The sequence below is a fragment of the Myotis davidii genome, unplaced genomic scaffold, assembly GCF_000327345.1.
Source record: "Myotis davidii unplaced genomic scaffold, ASM32734v1 scaffold268, whole genome shotgun sequence".
In the NCBI taxonomy this organism is placed as follows: Eukaryota; Metazoa; Chordata; class Mammalia; order Chiroptera; family Vespertilionidae; genus Myotis; species Myotis davidii.
In genome coordinates this window covers 1,426,549-1,445,086 of record NW_006383015.1, presented here as the reverse complement: position 1 = coordinate 1,445,086, position 18,538 = coordinate 1,426,549, and the positions used below count along the sequence as shown (strand labels likewise).

At 39.3% G+C, this 18,538-nt stretch overlaps 1 protein-coding gene across 1 annotated transcript in view; it reads left to right on the top strand.

The window, feature by feature from the left end:
• The window catches only part of RNF219 (ring finger protein 219), a 30,909-nt gene extending 14,626 nt beyond the window's left edge, over positions 1-16,283 (top strand). The window contains exon 5 of the mRNA XM_015558122.1: positions 12,194-16,283. Coding sequence (XP_015413608.1) covers positions 12,194-13,703 — 1,510 coding nt within the window. The 3' untranslated portion in view covers positions 13,704-16,283. The remainder of the gene's footprint in view (positions 1-12,193) is intronic.
• Positions 16,284-18,538: the final 2,255 nt, after the last annotated feature.

Sequence of the window (18,538 nt, the reverse complement as noted above, 5' to 3'; positions counted from 1 at the left end):
CAACCTGGTTGCCCCTCACAGCCCCCCTCCCCCCCGCCAGCCTGGTTGCTCCACGCAGCCTGCTTGTTCAGTCGTTTGGTTGTCCCTTACTAACCCCCCTGCCAGCCTGGTCGCCCCACACAGCCTACTGTTCAGTCATTTGGTCATCCCTCACTAACCCCCCTGCCAGCCTGGTCATAGGGAGCCATCTTGTGAGGGCATGAAGGTTAGATGCATATTACCTCTTTATTATATAGGATCTTTGGCATAATATGTAGCACAAAGAACTGGTAGAAGCGTGTGTGTGTAAATAATTGTACCCATCATCCATTCCACCCAAGATTGTTTATCCTCGTGCTTTGTTCCTATTCTCTTTAACGACTTTACTACTCATCTATTTGCCTAAGATAAAAATTCCAGTTTCCCTGACAGGGAATCGAACTGTGACCTTCTAGTTCATAGGTGGATGCTCAACCACTGAACCATGCTAGCCGGGCTTGCTTTCCCCATTTTAACAACCTTTCCACTGCTTGCTCTTCTTTTCCACTCTGAACCTTTGAGCATTATTGTTGCCTGAATTCTAGAATATAAATTTGATTATCTCACTCCCCTGCTTAATAAGCTTTTGTGATTCCTAATTGCCCACAAATAAAAACCCAAATTTCTTGGTGTACTCTGTGAGACTCCTTACCTACATGTCCTCAGCTTAGCCTTCTAGCCTCCTCTCCTTCCTCCCCCTCTGAACTCTGCTTTGGCCATGCTGAATCTCTCACTTGCCCCAGCCTTGCCATGTGGTGACATGTCTTTGTAAATTTGCTCATGCCTTTTCCTTAGCCTTCCCTGGTCCTCCCCATTAGCTTCTCCTTTTTATTCTGCCTGGTTATATCCTACCCATCCTTTGAGATCTGTAAGGCCCTCCACGATTTCCTTAGAGGAAACACTTTCCTCATGTTCTTCCCATTGTTCTTCTATCGTATTGTTGTTGTTTTTTTGTTTTTGTTTTTTTCATAGAAACGTAGTTTTATTTCCATAGAGACGTGCTGAAGACAAAGGGCTGAGATAAAGGAGTCACCGTTAATGAGTATTTGTTGTGGGCCACATGCGGCCCGCGGGCCACAAGTTTGACATGTTGAGCTAGGGCTTACTCTCTCCTTGTAAGGACTACTCACATTAAGTCAAGGCCCCACGTAGCTTAATTAGGGCTTTTAAGGCCTGTCTCTAAACACAACCCTGCTCTGGGCACTGGGCTGAGGCCTTCCGCATGCGAGTCAGGGACACCACTCGGCCATAACGAGGTATCATATTATTTTAAAGATCACGTTGTATACTGACCAGTTCCATGACTAACACCCAGTTAATCTATCAGCTCCTTGGAGCTAAGACATTTTTTAAAATGCATGTGTGTGTGTGTGTGTGTGTGTGTGTGTGTGTACGTACATATATATATTAAGGTGTGTGCATGCATGTGTCTTCTCTGGATCCTTGCAAAGAGAAGGTGTCCTTATATTTTAATACTCTATATTACTACTTGGAGGAACTGACCAAGAATTAAGATTTTGAGCTTTCTTGAAAGTTAAAGTATAAAGGGTTTAAGAGGGCAGTGAATCGGATTTCTGGCATTTTCTCCACATGAGGAGAGCAGAAGGATTTCCTGAAATTTTCATACACTGTACTAAAGATTGGGAGTTACAAAGGGAAAAGAGGAGGCAACCTTAGAGCTCCCCTGGCTCCTAGATAAGGCTTCTTGTCTGAGTCCCCTTTCTTGAATCAGGTTTTCCTGCACTTACCTGTGTCCATGCTGACTCTGAGCTGTGGCCCCTTCCCGTTCGCGGGTCTGTTCTTCCTAAACTGTGTTTTAAGACATGCTTGTATCACTGTCCCTACTCCTGGTCTTGTTTTTTTCAGCAGCACTTCTGGTCTTGCTGGCCTTGGCTGTTGTCCCTTCTTGACCTACGCTGGCCTTTTTTGTTGCTCATGATTCTGCTCTGACAAACGCCATGATTCCTGGTATTTGACCCCAGCCTGATCCAATGAGTGATTCTGCTTGCCCTTTGGTTTTCCCGGAAGGGGAACTTGTAGACTGTCAGGGGAGCCTGATGATACCCTGGGGCCAGACTGTGACAGCCAGGTGTGCTCAGGCCCCTCAGCTGCCTGAGGGGCCCTTCTCTGGATATTCAGCTAATTGGGGATGGACAGTTACTGCAGTTTTCTGTCAACTTGTCTTTATTGTATTGATAAGATATTTTAGGAGCCTGCAATGCATGCTAATGACTACACAATAAGCTTGTCAGAAAGATTATGAACTGCAGGAGAACAAGGCTAATGTCTTCTACTCCTTTTGTTTTCCTTCCTCATAGCCCCTCGGCATACCTTATCCTCAATAACTGTCATCTCAGTAATAATTACAGGGTGGCTGGATCACAGTTTTTTGTTTTGTTTTATTTTGTTTCAGATTATTCCTCTTGCTGAGAGAGACTGTTTTAACTATAGGGGAAAATGTATAGATAGTTATTAGTCCAGAGATTTTAAAGTTTGCTTTTTCATTCAATAATAGTTGTACTCTTTTATAATATTAATAGTTTGTTGTTAAGGATATTTTTATTTTGAGAAAAAGTATTCATCTTAGAATTATAAAAAAATATGAAATAGCATGTCTTAACGTTTTCTCCTTCCATGAATGATTAGTATTCCCACTGATGTCATGTAAACTTCAAGGCTGATCTTCTTGGGCAGAAAATTAGGGCATTTCTGCATGGAATTGTAATGATATATATTTATCAAATAGAATGAAATTTATTCCATAGTAAAAGAGGAATCCACCCTCATAGGCAATGAGTATGTTTAAATGGGTCAGCTCTTTTTGGAGATTTACCCCAAAGGGGAATCTTTTCCTCTTCAATTTACATATGCTGCCCAACACTCCAGTTGTTTCTGTTAAGAATTTCTAGATATCTCAGCAAGAATTTTCAACACTACAATTTTTGAGTACAAATGCCTAGCTAAATAAAATACACAAATCTTCCCTTAAAATTGTGTTAATAATATGAGCTATTTTTAAACCCTGCTCTCCATTTGCTACAAAAGCAAATTCTACCTTAATTTTTTTAAAATATGTTTTTATTGATTTGAGAGAGGGGAAGAGAGAGAGATGAAGAGACAGAAAGATCGAAGAGAGAAACGTCAATCAGCTGCGTCCTGTGCACCCTCTACTGAGGATGGAGCCTGCAACCCAGGCATGTGCCCTGGTGGGGAATTGAACCAGTAACCTCTTGGATCGTGGGGTCAACACTCAACCACTGTGCCACACCATTTAGGCTCTATCTTAATTTTTAAATAGAATTTTTGGGAGGTAGAAGAAAAATGTCTCCAAGGGCCTCAATTCTTTTCTAGTTCCATTGTCCATGTGATCTTTGTCTGTAAGGGGGAAATTGTGGCTTTTTAAAATTCTTATAAATATTGAAGCACTTTCTATTTTGTGAATAAACCAAGATGAAACATAACATAGCTTGTATTTTTTCTATTCCTCAATATTAGACCCCGAAACAAGTACCTATGTGATGTTTAAGCACTAAAATTTCGTATTTAAATTTTTCCTTATTTCACATAAGTAGCATTGTTTCCTTTTAGTTGAAGATGCCTGTTGATTTGTGCATGAGTTAGACGAGATGATCATATATACTTTTTATATTTAGTACACTAAAAACGGAGCTTTTGGTTCATAGTTCTGGTTCAAATTTAGTTTTCATGTGTGTGGTTAAAACAGACACTCTCTTTGGTTGTCAATTGCCTGGAGGATCTGTCTGGTCTATAGTTTCCTGCAAGGCTACTTTACCTTGAAAAAATGATCTTTGGAAGTTTCAAAATACTCTTGAGCTTGTGTCTAAAACATACTAGTTGGTGTTTGATAAATATCCATTTTGTGTATTCATATCTTATTTTCCCACATCTTGTTTTTTTTTTTAATTTTCTCTCCATGTTTCTCTTGGCAAATGTATGTATTAATAAATATCACAACAATGCTAGTCCCTTGACTGTTTAAACAGACTGTGCTCAATAAACCTAGCTTGCATTCTACACTATTCCACAGTATAAATAGGTACTGATATTACTTAAGAAAGGATCTCCTGTTCATACTGCATAACCTTGAACAAGAGACAACCTTTAAAACTTCTCATTTCTCATCTTTAAAATAACAGATTTTGCCCAGTTAGTGTGGCTTAGTGGTTGAACATCAACCTATGAACCAGGAGGTCATGGTTCCATTCCCAGACAGGGCACAAGCCTGGGTTGTGGGCTTGATCCCCAATAGGGGGTGTGCAGGAGGTAGCTGATCAATGATTTTCCTTATTGATGTTTCTCTCTCTCTCTCCCTTCCTCTCTGAAATTAATGAAAAAATATTTTTTAAATAAGAGCAAATTTTGCTTCATAAAGTTGACATGATAATAAAATTAAGATATATGTCAAGCATATGGCAGTATATTTGATATAAGTCAATAAGTTGTGGCTGCTGCTGTTGTTACTGTCATCATCATTGTCAATAGTTGCTTCACTGCTGTTAAAGGTTTATCTTTACACATACTCTTGGTTCCATCCTAAAAGTTCACTTTTCTTTTTCTTTTTCTTTTCATTATAGGCCAGGGAATAAAAACTTTGTCTTGCATCTTCAGGAGGGAAGACTATAAGAAAGTCTTCCTGTTCTCTTTCAGTATGCCTCATATTATTTAATACGAGAGGCCCAGTGCACAAATTCGTGCACAGGTGGGGTCCCTTGGTGTGGCCTGCAGGGATTGGGCCAAAACTGGCAGTCTTACGCCGCCTGCCGCTCCTGCCTGCTGTTCCCACTTATGCCTCTCCTGCTTATCCCGGTCCCGCTGTGCCTGTTGCGGGCTCACACCCGGTCGGTCCTGATCAGGAGAGGCTTGCGCTGCCATAGCAGTGCTCGCCAGCCATGAGCCCTGCCTCTGGCGCCCATCCCAAAGGGGGTGGGGGAGGGCCTGGGTGTGATGGCCCCTGGATCAGAATCCATCCTGCTGATGTTCGCATTGTTTGTCGGGAGCCACCTGGTGGCCACTTTTATATCGTTTCTTCCTTGCAGAGCATCTAAGGAGGGGAAGCGGCCGCAATATATTTTAGAAGCCTGGTGCACGAATTCGTGCACAGATGGGACCCATTGACCTGACTGGTGATCAGGGCCGATCAGGGCTATCTTGGCCAGTCTGGGGGAGGAGGGACTACGCAACTTCCAGGAGGCCTGTGGTGCTGTTGGGATCGTACTGGTGGCACTGGTCCATTGATGCCTGGTTCGTTCTCTGGAGATTGAACCTACAGGACTACTGAGGGAGTGAATCGCTGCTGCCGGGCCAGTGGGCCACGGGGACGGCTCTCCATGTTGCCATGCCTGTGGTTCCACTCCTGCGTTGAGCATCTGCCCCCCGGTGGTCAGTGCACATCATAACTACTGGCCAGCCGACTGGTCGTTCAGGCAACTGATCATAATAGTCGCTTAGGCTTTTATATATGTAGATAGATATTTTTGTGGAACCAACTTATGTGACTAGGATTGGTCATAGATAGTACATTTATGATTTAAAAATTCTCTAGAAATATAGCATTTTCATAACTGAATTCCTAATTTTTTAAAAAGAGAAAACCCTCTTGAAGAAGCACTGGCAAGTCATATAGGTCAGCAGTGGATAAAAATGTATAGGCCACTTCTTAAAGTTCCCTAGTATAAAGACAGATGCCCCCCTTCTCCAACGCATGTGCAAGGATGAAATAGATGTAGGTAATGTACAAACAACTCTTTGAGTTCAGGTGAGAGGGAAAGGCCTCCACCACCAAACACAGTTTTGAGCTCCCTACAGTCCTAGTCCTCTCTGTCCTCTTGCCCTAAAATATGCCCCCCTGTTCACCCTATACACAATGCACAAGGCAGAGCACAGCACTGGGACTTCTCCCTTTTCTTCCCACTCCTGTCTTGAAGAGCTCATTTTACAAGCTACTCACTTAAGAAAGGTATAATTAAAAAGACGAGTTTGTACATTTAAGGAATCTCTAACTGTGGATTTTACTTGAGGAGAAAATTCTTAGGAAAGTGAAAGGAACAGTGGAAATTTCCCTTCCCTCTGAAACTCTACCCCTCTTCCATGTTTAAAATAAAGAAGATGCTTCCCTAGTATCTCTGAAAGTCAGGGAATGAGAAGGTAGACATCTACAGCTATGTAGACAGGCAACTCTACAATAAAATCCCACTCTCTGAATGAGTCATTCTTTCTTAGGGTAAGTGTGGCCATTCTTTAAAAAAATATTTGAGAGTCACATAACTTTACTTGGTTTTCTCACATACTAACCATTATTTTAGGTAATCCTGTGCTTGTTTTAGCAGCACATATACTAATGTCGGTAATCCTCACTTTACATCCTCATAAAGGACCATAAAAATGGTATTTCAAGCTAAAATTATGCAAAGCAATAATAATTAATGGGGAAGATCTCTCATTGTTCTATAACCTTTAACAATTTTTGTCAAAACATTACATCTCTTATTATTACTTATAAATGTATAGAAATGAAAAAAAATAGTAAAACTAATATTTAGGAAGCTAATGTTTATTTCTTTGGAAAAAAACTTCCGGAAAATAATCAATAGTGCTTTCCACCTTATGGAATAACTTATATATGAAGCATCTTTTCTAACACCTTAACAAACTGTCCTACTCCTAAGTTTGCATCAGCTTCCAGCACTTTATACTTTGTGCTTTCAATGTCATGAAATATTTCCATTTTGCTTTAATGTGAAGTTTTTTGCTATCCTTTTACTTCCTCTAGACATCTTTATTCTTTTCATCACAACCGCTTTTCTCATTTATGTCAATAAGTTTGCCTCTCCCAAGTTCCTCGAGCATATCTAGGGGCTCTCGAATGGTGACAGGCTCAACATTCCCATGATCAGCTATTCTATACTTACATTTACATTTGATTCTAATTTCACTTCTAGAGTTAATCACCTTTCATTTCTTTACTGCTCCTTCAGCTTTGTAGGCTAATTCTGTCTTTTGATTATCCATTTCTGTAAAATGTCACGTGGCAGCACAACTACATGGTTTGCTGTTTGTGTGTGAACTGAATAACAGATCAGTGACCGGTCACTTTCAGACTTTGAAAACAATGCTCTGATTGGTGATTTATCATAATACACATCTGCTATTTATTAGTGTTTTGTAAACTGAAAGCTAGCAGTGAAAAATTTACTTTAATTTGAACCATGTTGTTAAGTGACTGGTGTTATTTAATTAAACTGTGCCAGCTGAGATTTGTGCATATCAGAACCGTGTACAGCAAGGACATCAGCAGTGAAAATCTATCAGGCTGGATCACAAAACTGGTCCAGACCCAAAGGCTTCTTTCACTTTGTTTCACAATTACTTTAGCTAGCGAGTGAGGGAAAGATATAAAATCAAAGATGCATGGAGGCAGGTAGCTCACTTTGCCGGTGTCCCTTTTATCCCTCAAGATGATGTTTCTAAAGTTTGGTGGTCTCAGCACCGGCTGTGCTTGCTGTATTTTCCTTTTGTTGGGGATGCCTTTGAGAACTAGAGAGGCAAAATAAATTCTGGCATTTGTTCTTTTACTACATTTGCTTTCTTCTAACCTCCTTCAAACATAACCTGATCCTCCTGTGTGATGGTCTATAAGTAAATGTGGTCATGGGAACTTTTCTTTGTTGGGAGGTGCCCTTGAAATAGTTATAATACCTCAAAGGTGAAACCAATAGGACTTTAATTTCTTTTCGAGTAGGGACAGGAATAATCTTATATTTCTGTAGCTTTTTGGACAAGGGGAGCCCTCAACCAGAACGTACATACACATCAGTTAGCATTGCAAGATGAGAAATCCTTTGAGCTTCTCCTGGATTCTAGCAGAACGCACTTCCGATATCAGTTGCAGTTCCCATTCTGCTCTTCGATGTTTTCTCTAACATAATGAAGCCTTTGGCCATCACTGCTACTTTGAAAATCAAAGCCTTTTGGTCTCTAATGGAATGTTTATGAAAATACTCCATTTTGAAATTTGCTCAGGAAAAGGAAGTATGGTAAATGATGTTAGAAATCCCTCTGGCTTGCCTTGGCATTGATTCATTTAATGAGATGTACTCTGGAAATATCTGGAATTAGTGTGAATAAGAGTATTAAAACCCAAAGGTAAATAAGCTCTTATCCTCATTGTTTTCTTCCTTCCAAGTTTAGCATCATATATGCATTCGTAATTGTTATTTCTATGTGATCAAGTAAATTGTTCTTTGCCAAATTTAATATAGGTATCTAGGGTAAGCTAAAAATTTCTAACGCCTGTGTCAAAAGTCTCATCTGTTTAGCTAAGGTGAACGTGGAAGTGTTTTGGTTTTTTGGGGGTTTTTTTTTGGATGGAACATTGTAGATTGGCAAGCCTGTAGTGGGAAGGAAAAAACAAAACAAAACTATACTGTTATATGTCATGCTCTGTTGCTTTTCTTGGTGTCAGTGAAAAAACAGTAGTCCTATGTATGAAACATCTAGTTTAGTAATATAGTGACTCATAAATCTTACATGTAAAAGAGGCCTAAGGACCTTTGGCTTATCCTGTGGTATTGGCCCTATCTTGATGTAAGACATCAATGTGTCTTAAAATAATAAAATAACATTCATTCAAAAAATATTTAATGGAGAATTACTTCTATACCAGGAATTATTCTAGGGAGCTAGCAGTAAATATAAGATGGTCAAACTCCTCGCTTTCCTGGATTCTAATGTGGGAGAGACAGAAAACAAGTAAATTACATAGATTAATTTATCAGTTCCATGGCTTTCATTATGCATTTCTGTTCATTTGTCCATGAGCATAGGTCCCTCAGTAACATGGTAAAATGGTCTGATCACTCCAAGTATTACAGACTTGTAAAGTATTGAAATGGAATTGAGGGCAGTGACCTTTTAGAAAATAGTCAGCTCTATCAGTGACGTCTGCTTGCTTGTTCTTCTCATATGCATGCTCCCTTGCTGGTCTTTGTTGTTTGTTCTCATGGCACTTCAGCTTTCTTTTAGAAGTAACAAAAAAATATGGTTAGGGCTATCATTTTGACTTCAACTCCAAACCATTTTTTAACTTCTTTTAAAAACATGTAGGGGAACCTCTGGCCAGCTAGCTCAGTTGGTCAGAGTGTTGTCCAGATACACCAAGGTTGCAAGTTCGATCCCTAGTCAGGGCACATACAAGAATCAACCAAAGAATGCATAAATAAGTAGAACAACAAATTAATGTTTCTCTCTTTCTCTCCCTCCCTCTCTCACTTTTCCTCCCTTCCTCTCTCTCAAAAAAAAAATCAATAAATTAAAAAACCACATGGCCAAAACCGGTTTGGTTCAGTGGATAGAGCGTCGGTCTGCGGACTGAAAGGTCCCAGGTTCGATTCCGGTCAGGGGCGTGTGCCTTGGTTGCAGGCATATCCCCAGTAGGAGATGTGCAGGAGACAGCTGATCGATGTATCTCTCTCATCGATGTTTCTAACTCTCTATCTCTCTCCCTTCCTCTCTGTAAAAAATCAATAAAATATATTTTTTTAAAAAAAACAAACCACATGGTGCAAATATAGCATCTTACAATGACATTTTGTGTGAAGATGTCAAACAAAACCTGGAATAAGAAGCTTATGATATTTTGAGAAATGTTCCTTATTTGTCAGTATAAACCTCTGAGTTCCCAAGGACATCCCTTTTGTAACAGACAGTATTTAGTAACAATATTTGATTTGATTTTAAATCGTTTGGTATTTTTTCATTTGAGGATAGCTTTATCATAAAAATTACACTTAAGAAAAAGCAAACTTTATCTTGGCACACAAATTTAAGGACGTTACTTTGCTATGTGCATTAAGTAAACATGCTACACAATTTTTCCATTTAAAAATATGTGGATTATTTGATTATGTCAGAGTACTTACAGTCAAGAACTCACATTATTGCTAAAGGCATTAAAGATCTTTGTCCACTTTTTAAAATTATCTTGCAGAAACTACTGCTTTGTCAAATACAACATTTATAAACCAAAATTTTTTTTTAAACAAAGAAGGAAACACTTCCATTTTTTTCATTTAACCAAATACTCATCGTGGTAAGCTTGGTCTTTAAAACAGTGAGGCTTGTTATTTTAGTTGCTTTTGTTTTCGTTATACCTACGTGTTTTTTTTGCTTTTCTTTTTAGAGGTTGAAGGGAGTATGCTCTTTTTGAGAGTTCAGTTAATTGCAGTGAATTGATCAATATTCGGCAACAATTCTTTTAAGGCCCTTTTTAACCTTGAGATTTTATGAATCTATATTTACCTTTGCCCTGCTTTTTTCCCTTGATGACAAGAGCCAGGATCATATCAGGGATAAACTGGAGAGAGAATTGAGCTAGTTGAGGAGGACGTGATAGAGTATGTAGTGGTGACTCTAAAAGGTGCAGTTACTGTTGGTTTCTTCTCTTTTATAGTTTTTTAAAAATATTTCATACATTTTATTCATTTTAATTATTTTTATTATGGGGGGGTAGAGAAAAAATAAACCCATAAACAAAAAGCATTTGTAAAAAGTCACCTTCTGAAGTACCTTCCTCCAAGAAGATGACCCCTGAATTCTTCATGTTTCAATATATAATTAATTAAAGCAATGATTAAGAAAAGAACTTTTGTGGAGAGAAGTTATTTTTTGATGGGGTTAAGGCTTATGTTTATGGATTCATAGAAGCAGTATTTGTTGTTGTTGTTTTTAAAGAGAATTTTCCTTGGTGGCCAGATGGAATTTAAGGTAGACATTTTATGTCCCTTAAGGTGGGGCAGTCTATTGATTTTTATATCCTCAGCTCCAAATATACCACTAGCCCATACTACTAGGTGCTCAAAACTGGGCTGAACCCAATACCATTTCTCCTGTTCCTCCTCCTCCTCCTCCTCCTCCTCCTCCTCATCCTCATCCTCATTCTCCTCTTCTTCCTCTTCCTCCTCCACCTTCACCTCCATCTCCACCTCCACCAGAGGATTAAATAACTTCCTAACTTTTCCATTGCTTTCCTGGAGCTTATACTCTAAAGGGGAAGAGAGAGACAGAACACAAATAAATTACATGGATTAATTTATCAGTTCCTATCTTTTCCATTGATTCTCAAAGAGAGTGGAAGGGAGAAGGAGAGAAAGAAAGAAACATCGATGTGTGAGAGACACACCGACTGGTTGCCTCCCGCGGGTGCCCTGACCAGGCTGGGGATTGAGCCATTGAGCCTGCAACTGAGGTATGTGCCCTTGACCAGAATCGAACCTGGGACCCTTCAGTCCGAGGGTCAGTGCTCTATGCACTGAGCCAAACCGGCAAAGACCCAATCAATACCCATTCCTAAGGCAATTGAAAATAAGATAATCCCAAGTAAAAGGAGTGAATTTTTGATGTGGTCTTTTTCAGTTACTCTCCAAAGTGTTCCTTTTCAGAAAGTGTGAAAATGTTTTTATGCGTAATATATTGTAACCACAAGCACTGACTTTATATTTCAGAGTTGGAGGAAATGAGATTGATGTTTCACATAATTGTAAAATGCCAAAAATAAGTAGAACTGAAATGAGTTAAAGCCCAGTGTTCAGAAAGGCCAAGTAAAAGCTTCAGATCAACGGTGGCTGTAATTGAAAGGATCCAAATAAGTATTTAAAACCATCCCTGCTGGGACTGCTAGGATTTCTGAATTTCAAATTGGCATTTTATGTTTGACAAGGTGACATTGTATAAGAAATGTATTATAAAACACTGCTGTACGATAGGAAAATGATTGAATGTAAATATTTCAAGATGTGGACCACTGTTCAAATGTTATCATAAATCTTTGCCATTGTTTTAGGGGATAACTCTTCATGCATATATGAGATGCATTGATAGAGCTAGTTCTTAGAAGGGAAATCTTCAGCGAGTTTCTGCCTCTTCTACCACTAGTCTGATTTGACCACAAAAGTACTCTTTAAATCTTTGCCATGCTGTTATATGCTTATTGTTAAGTAAGTGGGGGAAACCCTTTTTTTTCTTTTTTCTTTTTTACTACATCTGTCAATGCTTTGTCCTCTTCATTGAGTGACTGAAATATCACATGTGAAATTAGAATGGGCTGAGGCAGTTGGCACTCTTAAACTTTGAAAAGTAACTGTCCTTCCATTCCTTGCAGGTTTGGAAGGTTTACAGTAGCTGCTCTTCAGTCCAAAGTAGAACAGTATGAACGTGAAACCAATCGCCTCAAGAAAGCCCTGGAACGAAGTGATAAGTATATAGAGGAACTAGAATCTCAAGTTGCACAGCGAAAAAATTCAAGTGAAGAGAAGGAGGCTATGAATTCCATTTGCCAGAGAGCACTTTCTACAGATGGCAAAGGGTGCAAAGGCAGTGAGGAGGATATGGCATCAGCGAATCAAGGTGATGGTGCCAGAAAGCAGCTTGGCTCTTCGACCCCAAGTTCTCACCTGACACAGCCTTCTAACAGTTCTGCTCGGCAGGAAAGCACCAGCAAAACAGAACTAAATTGTTCCAAGAACAAAGAAGTATATCAAAAACAGGTGGAAATAATGTTAGGTGTAACTGATGCCAGTATGGATACTTATTTGGAAAGAGAATGGGGTAATAAGCCAACTGATAGTACTCCCTACAAAGATGAACTTTATGAACTTCCAGCTCCTTGCACTCCTTTGTCTCTTAGTTGCCTTCAGCTCAGTACTCCAGAAAATAGAGAGAGTTCTATGGCCAAAGCAGGAAGTTCCAAAAAGCACTCAAACCATCTCAGAAAATTGGTGTTTGATGATTTTTGTAATTCTACAAATGTTTGTAATAAAGATTCTTCAGAAGATGATAAAAGTGAAAATGAAAAGAAATCAGAATGTTTTACTTCCCCAAAGACTGGGTTTTGGGATTGTTGTTCCACAAGCTATGCCCAAAGCTTGGATTTTGAAAGTGCAGAGGGGAACACAATAGCAAATTCTGTTGGAGAGATTTCTTCAAAACTGAGTGAGAAATCAGGCTCATGTTTATCTAAGAGGTTGAATTCTATTCGCTCTTTTGAAATGAATCGGACAAGAACATCCAGCGAAGCCTCAATGGACGCAGCTTACCTTGACAAAATCTCTGAGCTGGATTCAATGATGTCTGAGTCAGACAACAGTAAGAGCCCTTGTAATAACGGTTTTAAGTCAGTGGATTTGGATGGGTTATCAAAGTCGTCTCAAGGCAGTGAATTTCTTGAGGAACCAGATAAATTGGAAGAAAGAACTAAGCCAAACCTTTCCAAAGGTTCTCTAACTTCTGATCAGTTAGAAAATGGAAATGAATGGAAACCGTCTTCTTTTTTCCTCCTCTCTCCATCTGACCAAGAAATGAGTGAAGAATTTTCACTCCATCCCAGTTCTAACTCAGGAACTAATGAACTCAAACCCCCAAGCTGTTTATTTCAGACGGAGTTTTCCGAGGGTGTTTTGTTAAGCAGTTCACATAGGCTGTTTGAAGATCAAAGGTTTGGGTCATCTTTGTTTAAGATGTCCTCAGAGATGCATGGTCTTCCTAACCACCTTCAGTCTCCTTGGTCTACTTTTGTGCCTGAAAAGAAGAATAAAAATGTGAATCAGTCAACAAAAAGAAAAATCCAGAGCAGCCTTTCCAATGCTAGCCCATCAAAAGCAACTAAAAGTTGACTCATTAGGAAGGTGCCATTTATGTTTTTGTCCAGAGAGGAATACAAGTTTTTAAAGTTACCTTTTTCCCCCTCATAAAAGTTCTGTACAATTTTGAATTGGTAATCTTTAGTCAACTGTCAAGTCAGAATGGTAGATTAGCCTATACTCAGAATACTTTTGTTCATTTTGAAGAGTTTCTTCATTTTCAAATGGGAATATTTTTGACCAGAAGGTAGGCAGAAGGTTTCTTTTAAATGAATATTATATGGTATAATATTGGGTATATTTTGTTTTGAATCTTGATTTAACTATTAGATACAATGGCCTATTAATGAGCCTCAGTTATCTTCAGAACTAGGATTTCTTAAATAAAACTGTAAGTGTTCTCTACACACTGCTCATGACACTTGAGTTTCTTTAAAAGATTTTCCTAGGGTGGACATTATTTTGCCCCCTTTTATTTATGTCTAGTAGTGGCCTTTTATGCAAGGCCATCATGGAGAAATAGCACTCTAACCTTAGACCAATATTAAATTACTTTTTTTTTCAATTTTATGTGTATGCATTTTTAATATTGTGTTTTGTTCAGTTTTTGTAAAAACATTTTGCTAGTATGAAAGAATACATTTCTATATGAAAATGTTTGTTTTATGTCAGATAACTTTCCTTTGTTCATCTTTTTGTGTGTAGTGAAAAATCAAAAAGTGAGCCTACTTTGGAAAGAAGGCATGGAACAGTTGGGTTTGGAGGAGCCTAAACATGGTAGCCTCATTGTTCCAGATAGACAGGTGCAAAAGCACTCACGAACAAGTTCTTGATCCACTCATGTGGATCTGCCAGGGAAGCTTTTTTGGAATGATCAAGTTCTTGTTTGCATGTTACTGTTCTTTGTAAAAACTTTATGCATGGTAGCTTTCTTGCTTGCACTGTTTTTCTTAAGAAAAAGACGTTTCAATTGGCTAATGGAATATCTCCTAAGTAGGACTTTTTTTTTTTTTTAAATGAAGAGTTAGGGTGAGAATAGGTGAGCTAAAGCACAATTTATAATTTAAGCTCTGAAAAAGTTTGCTCTCAACATGTTTGGTATAGCTATTTAGGCTTTTAAAAAATGGTTTACTATGCTAGTGACTTGCTTAGCTAATGTGCATTGAACATTTTACATTGATATCTTACTATTTACTGTTAATACTGCATGCTTTTCTATGTGAATTGAATAAAGGATGCCATAGCACCGTAATCCTTGATATTGTCTCAGATATTGAATTAGCCTATAAAGATCAGTCAAACTTATCATTTTGAATGGATCTTACAATATAAAGGTTGACAAACTATGACCCATGGACCAAATCTGGCCTGCACCTATTTTTGTGAAAGGCCTATGAACTAAAACGAGTTTATATATTTTGTAATGTTTTTTTAAATGCAAGGAATATTCCATAACACAAGAAAGTGATAAGTAATTCGAACTCCAGTGTTTCTGTATAAAGTCTTATTAGAACACAACTACTCATTTGCTTACATATTATCTATGGCTGCTTTTGCACTGCAGTGGTAGAGTTGAATAGTTGTAACAAAGGCCATATGTCTCACAAAGCCTAAAATACAGAAAAATGTGCTGACCCTGTCAGACTCAGGATTCAACAAAATCATAAAAGTAAAACAAATCGCTTTTATGATTTGGAGAATCATGCCCTCCACTTTTAGAACTAATAAGCCAAAATAAAATTTTTAAAGAGCTAATATAAAGCATTTTTTTGTTTTATCATACATATTTTCCAAAAAGTATTTATGTGTCATTTTATCTTTCTGATATGTTAAAAGCTAATGGATACTTTCAGAGATATTAGCATTTTAAGTACCTTTGACAATGTGGTTATACATTTGAAATTTTATTAAATGTAGAAATCTAATTTTTTTCTGAATAGAATAAATTTGGGGGTAAGCCTCTTATTCTGTCTGTAACTTTTCTGTGTCATGAATGTATCAGTTTTCAATTCAAATATATACTGACACTGTGCAATGGAATCCAGTGTGTAACCTGATTTACTAATGCCTACCGACAGTGAGAGTGTCTATATTGGACCAGAGTATTTCCCAGCCACTGTAGAAACACTGCTCCATCCTCCCCAAAACAACATTTCATATATTAAGTTAATCAAATCTGTAAATTTCTCAGTTGAAGAGTTTTATTTTAAATACAGTCTCATTTGTTCTCTTTACCATAATCTATGTCATGACAAATATGGTGGTCTCATATTAATATATTTGTTATGTACACAGACTAAAAAACAGCCACCATCTTTTATTGAATCCAAGTAATTTGCTAACCTCTCTCATAATCCTCTTTCCAAATTCTGTGAGCCAACTATGATCTCCAGTTCACAAATACGTGAATTGAGGATTAGTGGTCAAATGCCTCTGGAATGGGATAGAACTGTTTTGCAGCTGAACCTCTAACTCCAGAGCTTGTACTCTTCCTCCCTTCTGCGTGGGAGTTCACATTTCTAGGCCAAAGAATGAATGGAGTTGAAATTGCCAAGGATTCTTTTGAACATGTTTTGGAAGTATTGGTGTGTTTCTTTTTCAAATAAAATTTAATTCCTGCCTATGTTCCTGGATCTGACTCTACTACTAAGTGGAAGCTCCATGATGGGAGTGTGTATGTGCTACTTTTAAGTTTATAAACATTCACATTAACTCTGACACTTTTATGAATTTAAAGATAGGATTAAGGCTATGTTAGAAAAAGATGCACTAATGATAAAGGAAGCAGACACTTACTAGTTCATGTCTTTATAAAAACAGCATCTGTTGACTGCTCATCTTTCTAAAATGCTATACAGTGTGACATGCTAGATTTTTTCTTTACATGACCTTTAGCTTTCATCATTTAACTTTTGAAATCTACATCCCATCCAAAGCAAGTCTTTTTCCTGTTTTAATGGATCAACTGAGACCAAAACTCAAAATGGTAGACCCTTAATTTCAAATCTGCTTTGTTTTCCTCTAATCTCTTTTTCATTTACCTTGGTTTGAAACAACTATAGGTAACACTAAAAAAGAGTAGAACTTGGATCTTGAACCCTAAGGTGTTTCAGGAACTCATTTCTGTAATACCTCAATGCTTTCAGTTTTTCAAATATATGCAGTAGGTTTTTTTTTTCCCTTTGCTTTTGACCCGGTGAATATTTGAGAACATCAGATTAACAGTTTAACTTTATTGAACGTAGCCTATTAGATTAGAGGGGTTTCCCAAAGCCTCCTAAGAAGGTCTTTCATTCCTATTTGTGGGAGTCCTACAACATAGTCTTTGCCCATCACGATGTAACCTGATCCTTATAATACTTGGCAGAGAGAAAACCTTTTAAGCAATGATCTCAGTGCACAGTGAACATTTATTGCCTAATTCTCGGAACCCTACTCTGAGCGAGGAAGGATCTGCTTTTGAGAACTCATCTGGAACTCAGGCTAGGGTGATTTTGTTTTATATGACAGGCAGGCTAGAATACCCTGAATTGAAACTACACTTCTTGAAAGATGGTGGTTCCTGGGTCTGCTGTGTTTTAACAGGGAGCAGACCTCCTCTAGTAAATGTTAGTTGGATTAGGCAAGTGTGTAGAATCAAGGGCCATCCGTGACACTTATAATTTGGGGGTGGAAAGGTCCAATCCCTAAGGACAAGAATTTTACATAGGGGCATTTACTGAGACTTTCTGTGAGGAGGGAGGACCTAGTTCTCCTCCACTATCATTCTTACAACATATCCATCCGTGAATGGAAAAGTGCTCCTGTTGGAGAGAGCGTGGAGCAGAGAGGAAACCAGATGGCTTCGCATTGGTACTATTTGTATTGGGTCTTTAAGGATGAATAATAGTTAAGTGTGGAAGAGGGCATTTCCTGCGTGGCCACTATGCTGGATGGGACGCCTATTTAGCCTACTCCTAGAAGAGGTGCAGAAGGAGCCATTCTCTAAGGTCAGGGTTCCCGATTGAAAAAGGCTTCCAGATGCTCCAGCCTGAGCTTGCAAGTTTGTCTTTGCCCCGCCTTCTCCCTCGGAGCATCCCCGGAGACTCCAGGCTGGCCCTCGCCGCGAGGGCCGGCGGCCGCCTGATGGCGAGACAGTGACTCCCTGGGCGCTGCAAGGCTCAGGAGGTGGCTGGACTGGCCCATCATCTGTCCATTAAGCCGAGGCTTGGCGCTCCGAGGGCCGGAAGGCGCGACCTCGCTTCACTCACAGGGTCATCTTTGTGCTGGGGTGGGGGTGGCTGGGGGCGGGTGAGAGCTGGCCCGCCGACCGGGCCCTGAGCCGTCTTGCCTCCCCGTGGTCCCAGCGAGCCCAGCCTTCCCGGATTCCCGCATCCAGTACCGCTTCCCCCCTCCTCCGAACGAGTCCACCGGGAGCGCGGACACGCCCGGTGGCCCTCAGGCCGGAGTTTCCAGCGCTTTGGAGGGCGCTCTCAGTTGGTCCCGCCCCGTCCCCACCCGCAGAAATGACTGGCTCTGCGGTTTCCTTTCATTTTATGGCCACTCACGAACCTGGCGATTAAGACGCCAAACCAACAAAGAGTTTTCTTTCCACCTTAACCTTGCACACAATCCTTTAACAAATTAATTAATCCTAATGAATTAACACTTCATTTATTTAAACGCGCTACAGTCCATGAATTAAATTTTCATGCAGTGATTAAAGGCTGTTAAAATATGCATGATTTCGTTAAAATTTTATAATAAATCAGGGCAATGTGTTACATGACAAGGCAACTATTTCCCAGCCCCTCGCAAGGGGCTTTGATTTGTGCGGGCGGCGGGGAGGAGGGGCGGCGGCGCCGGCGAGCGTCGGAGCCGGGCGACGG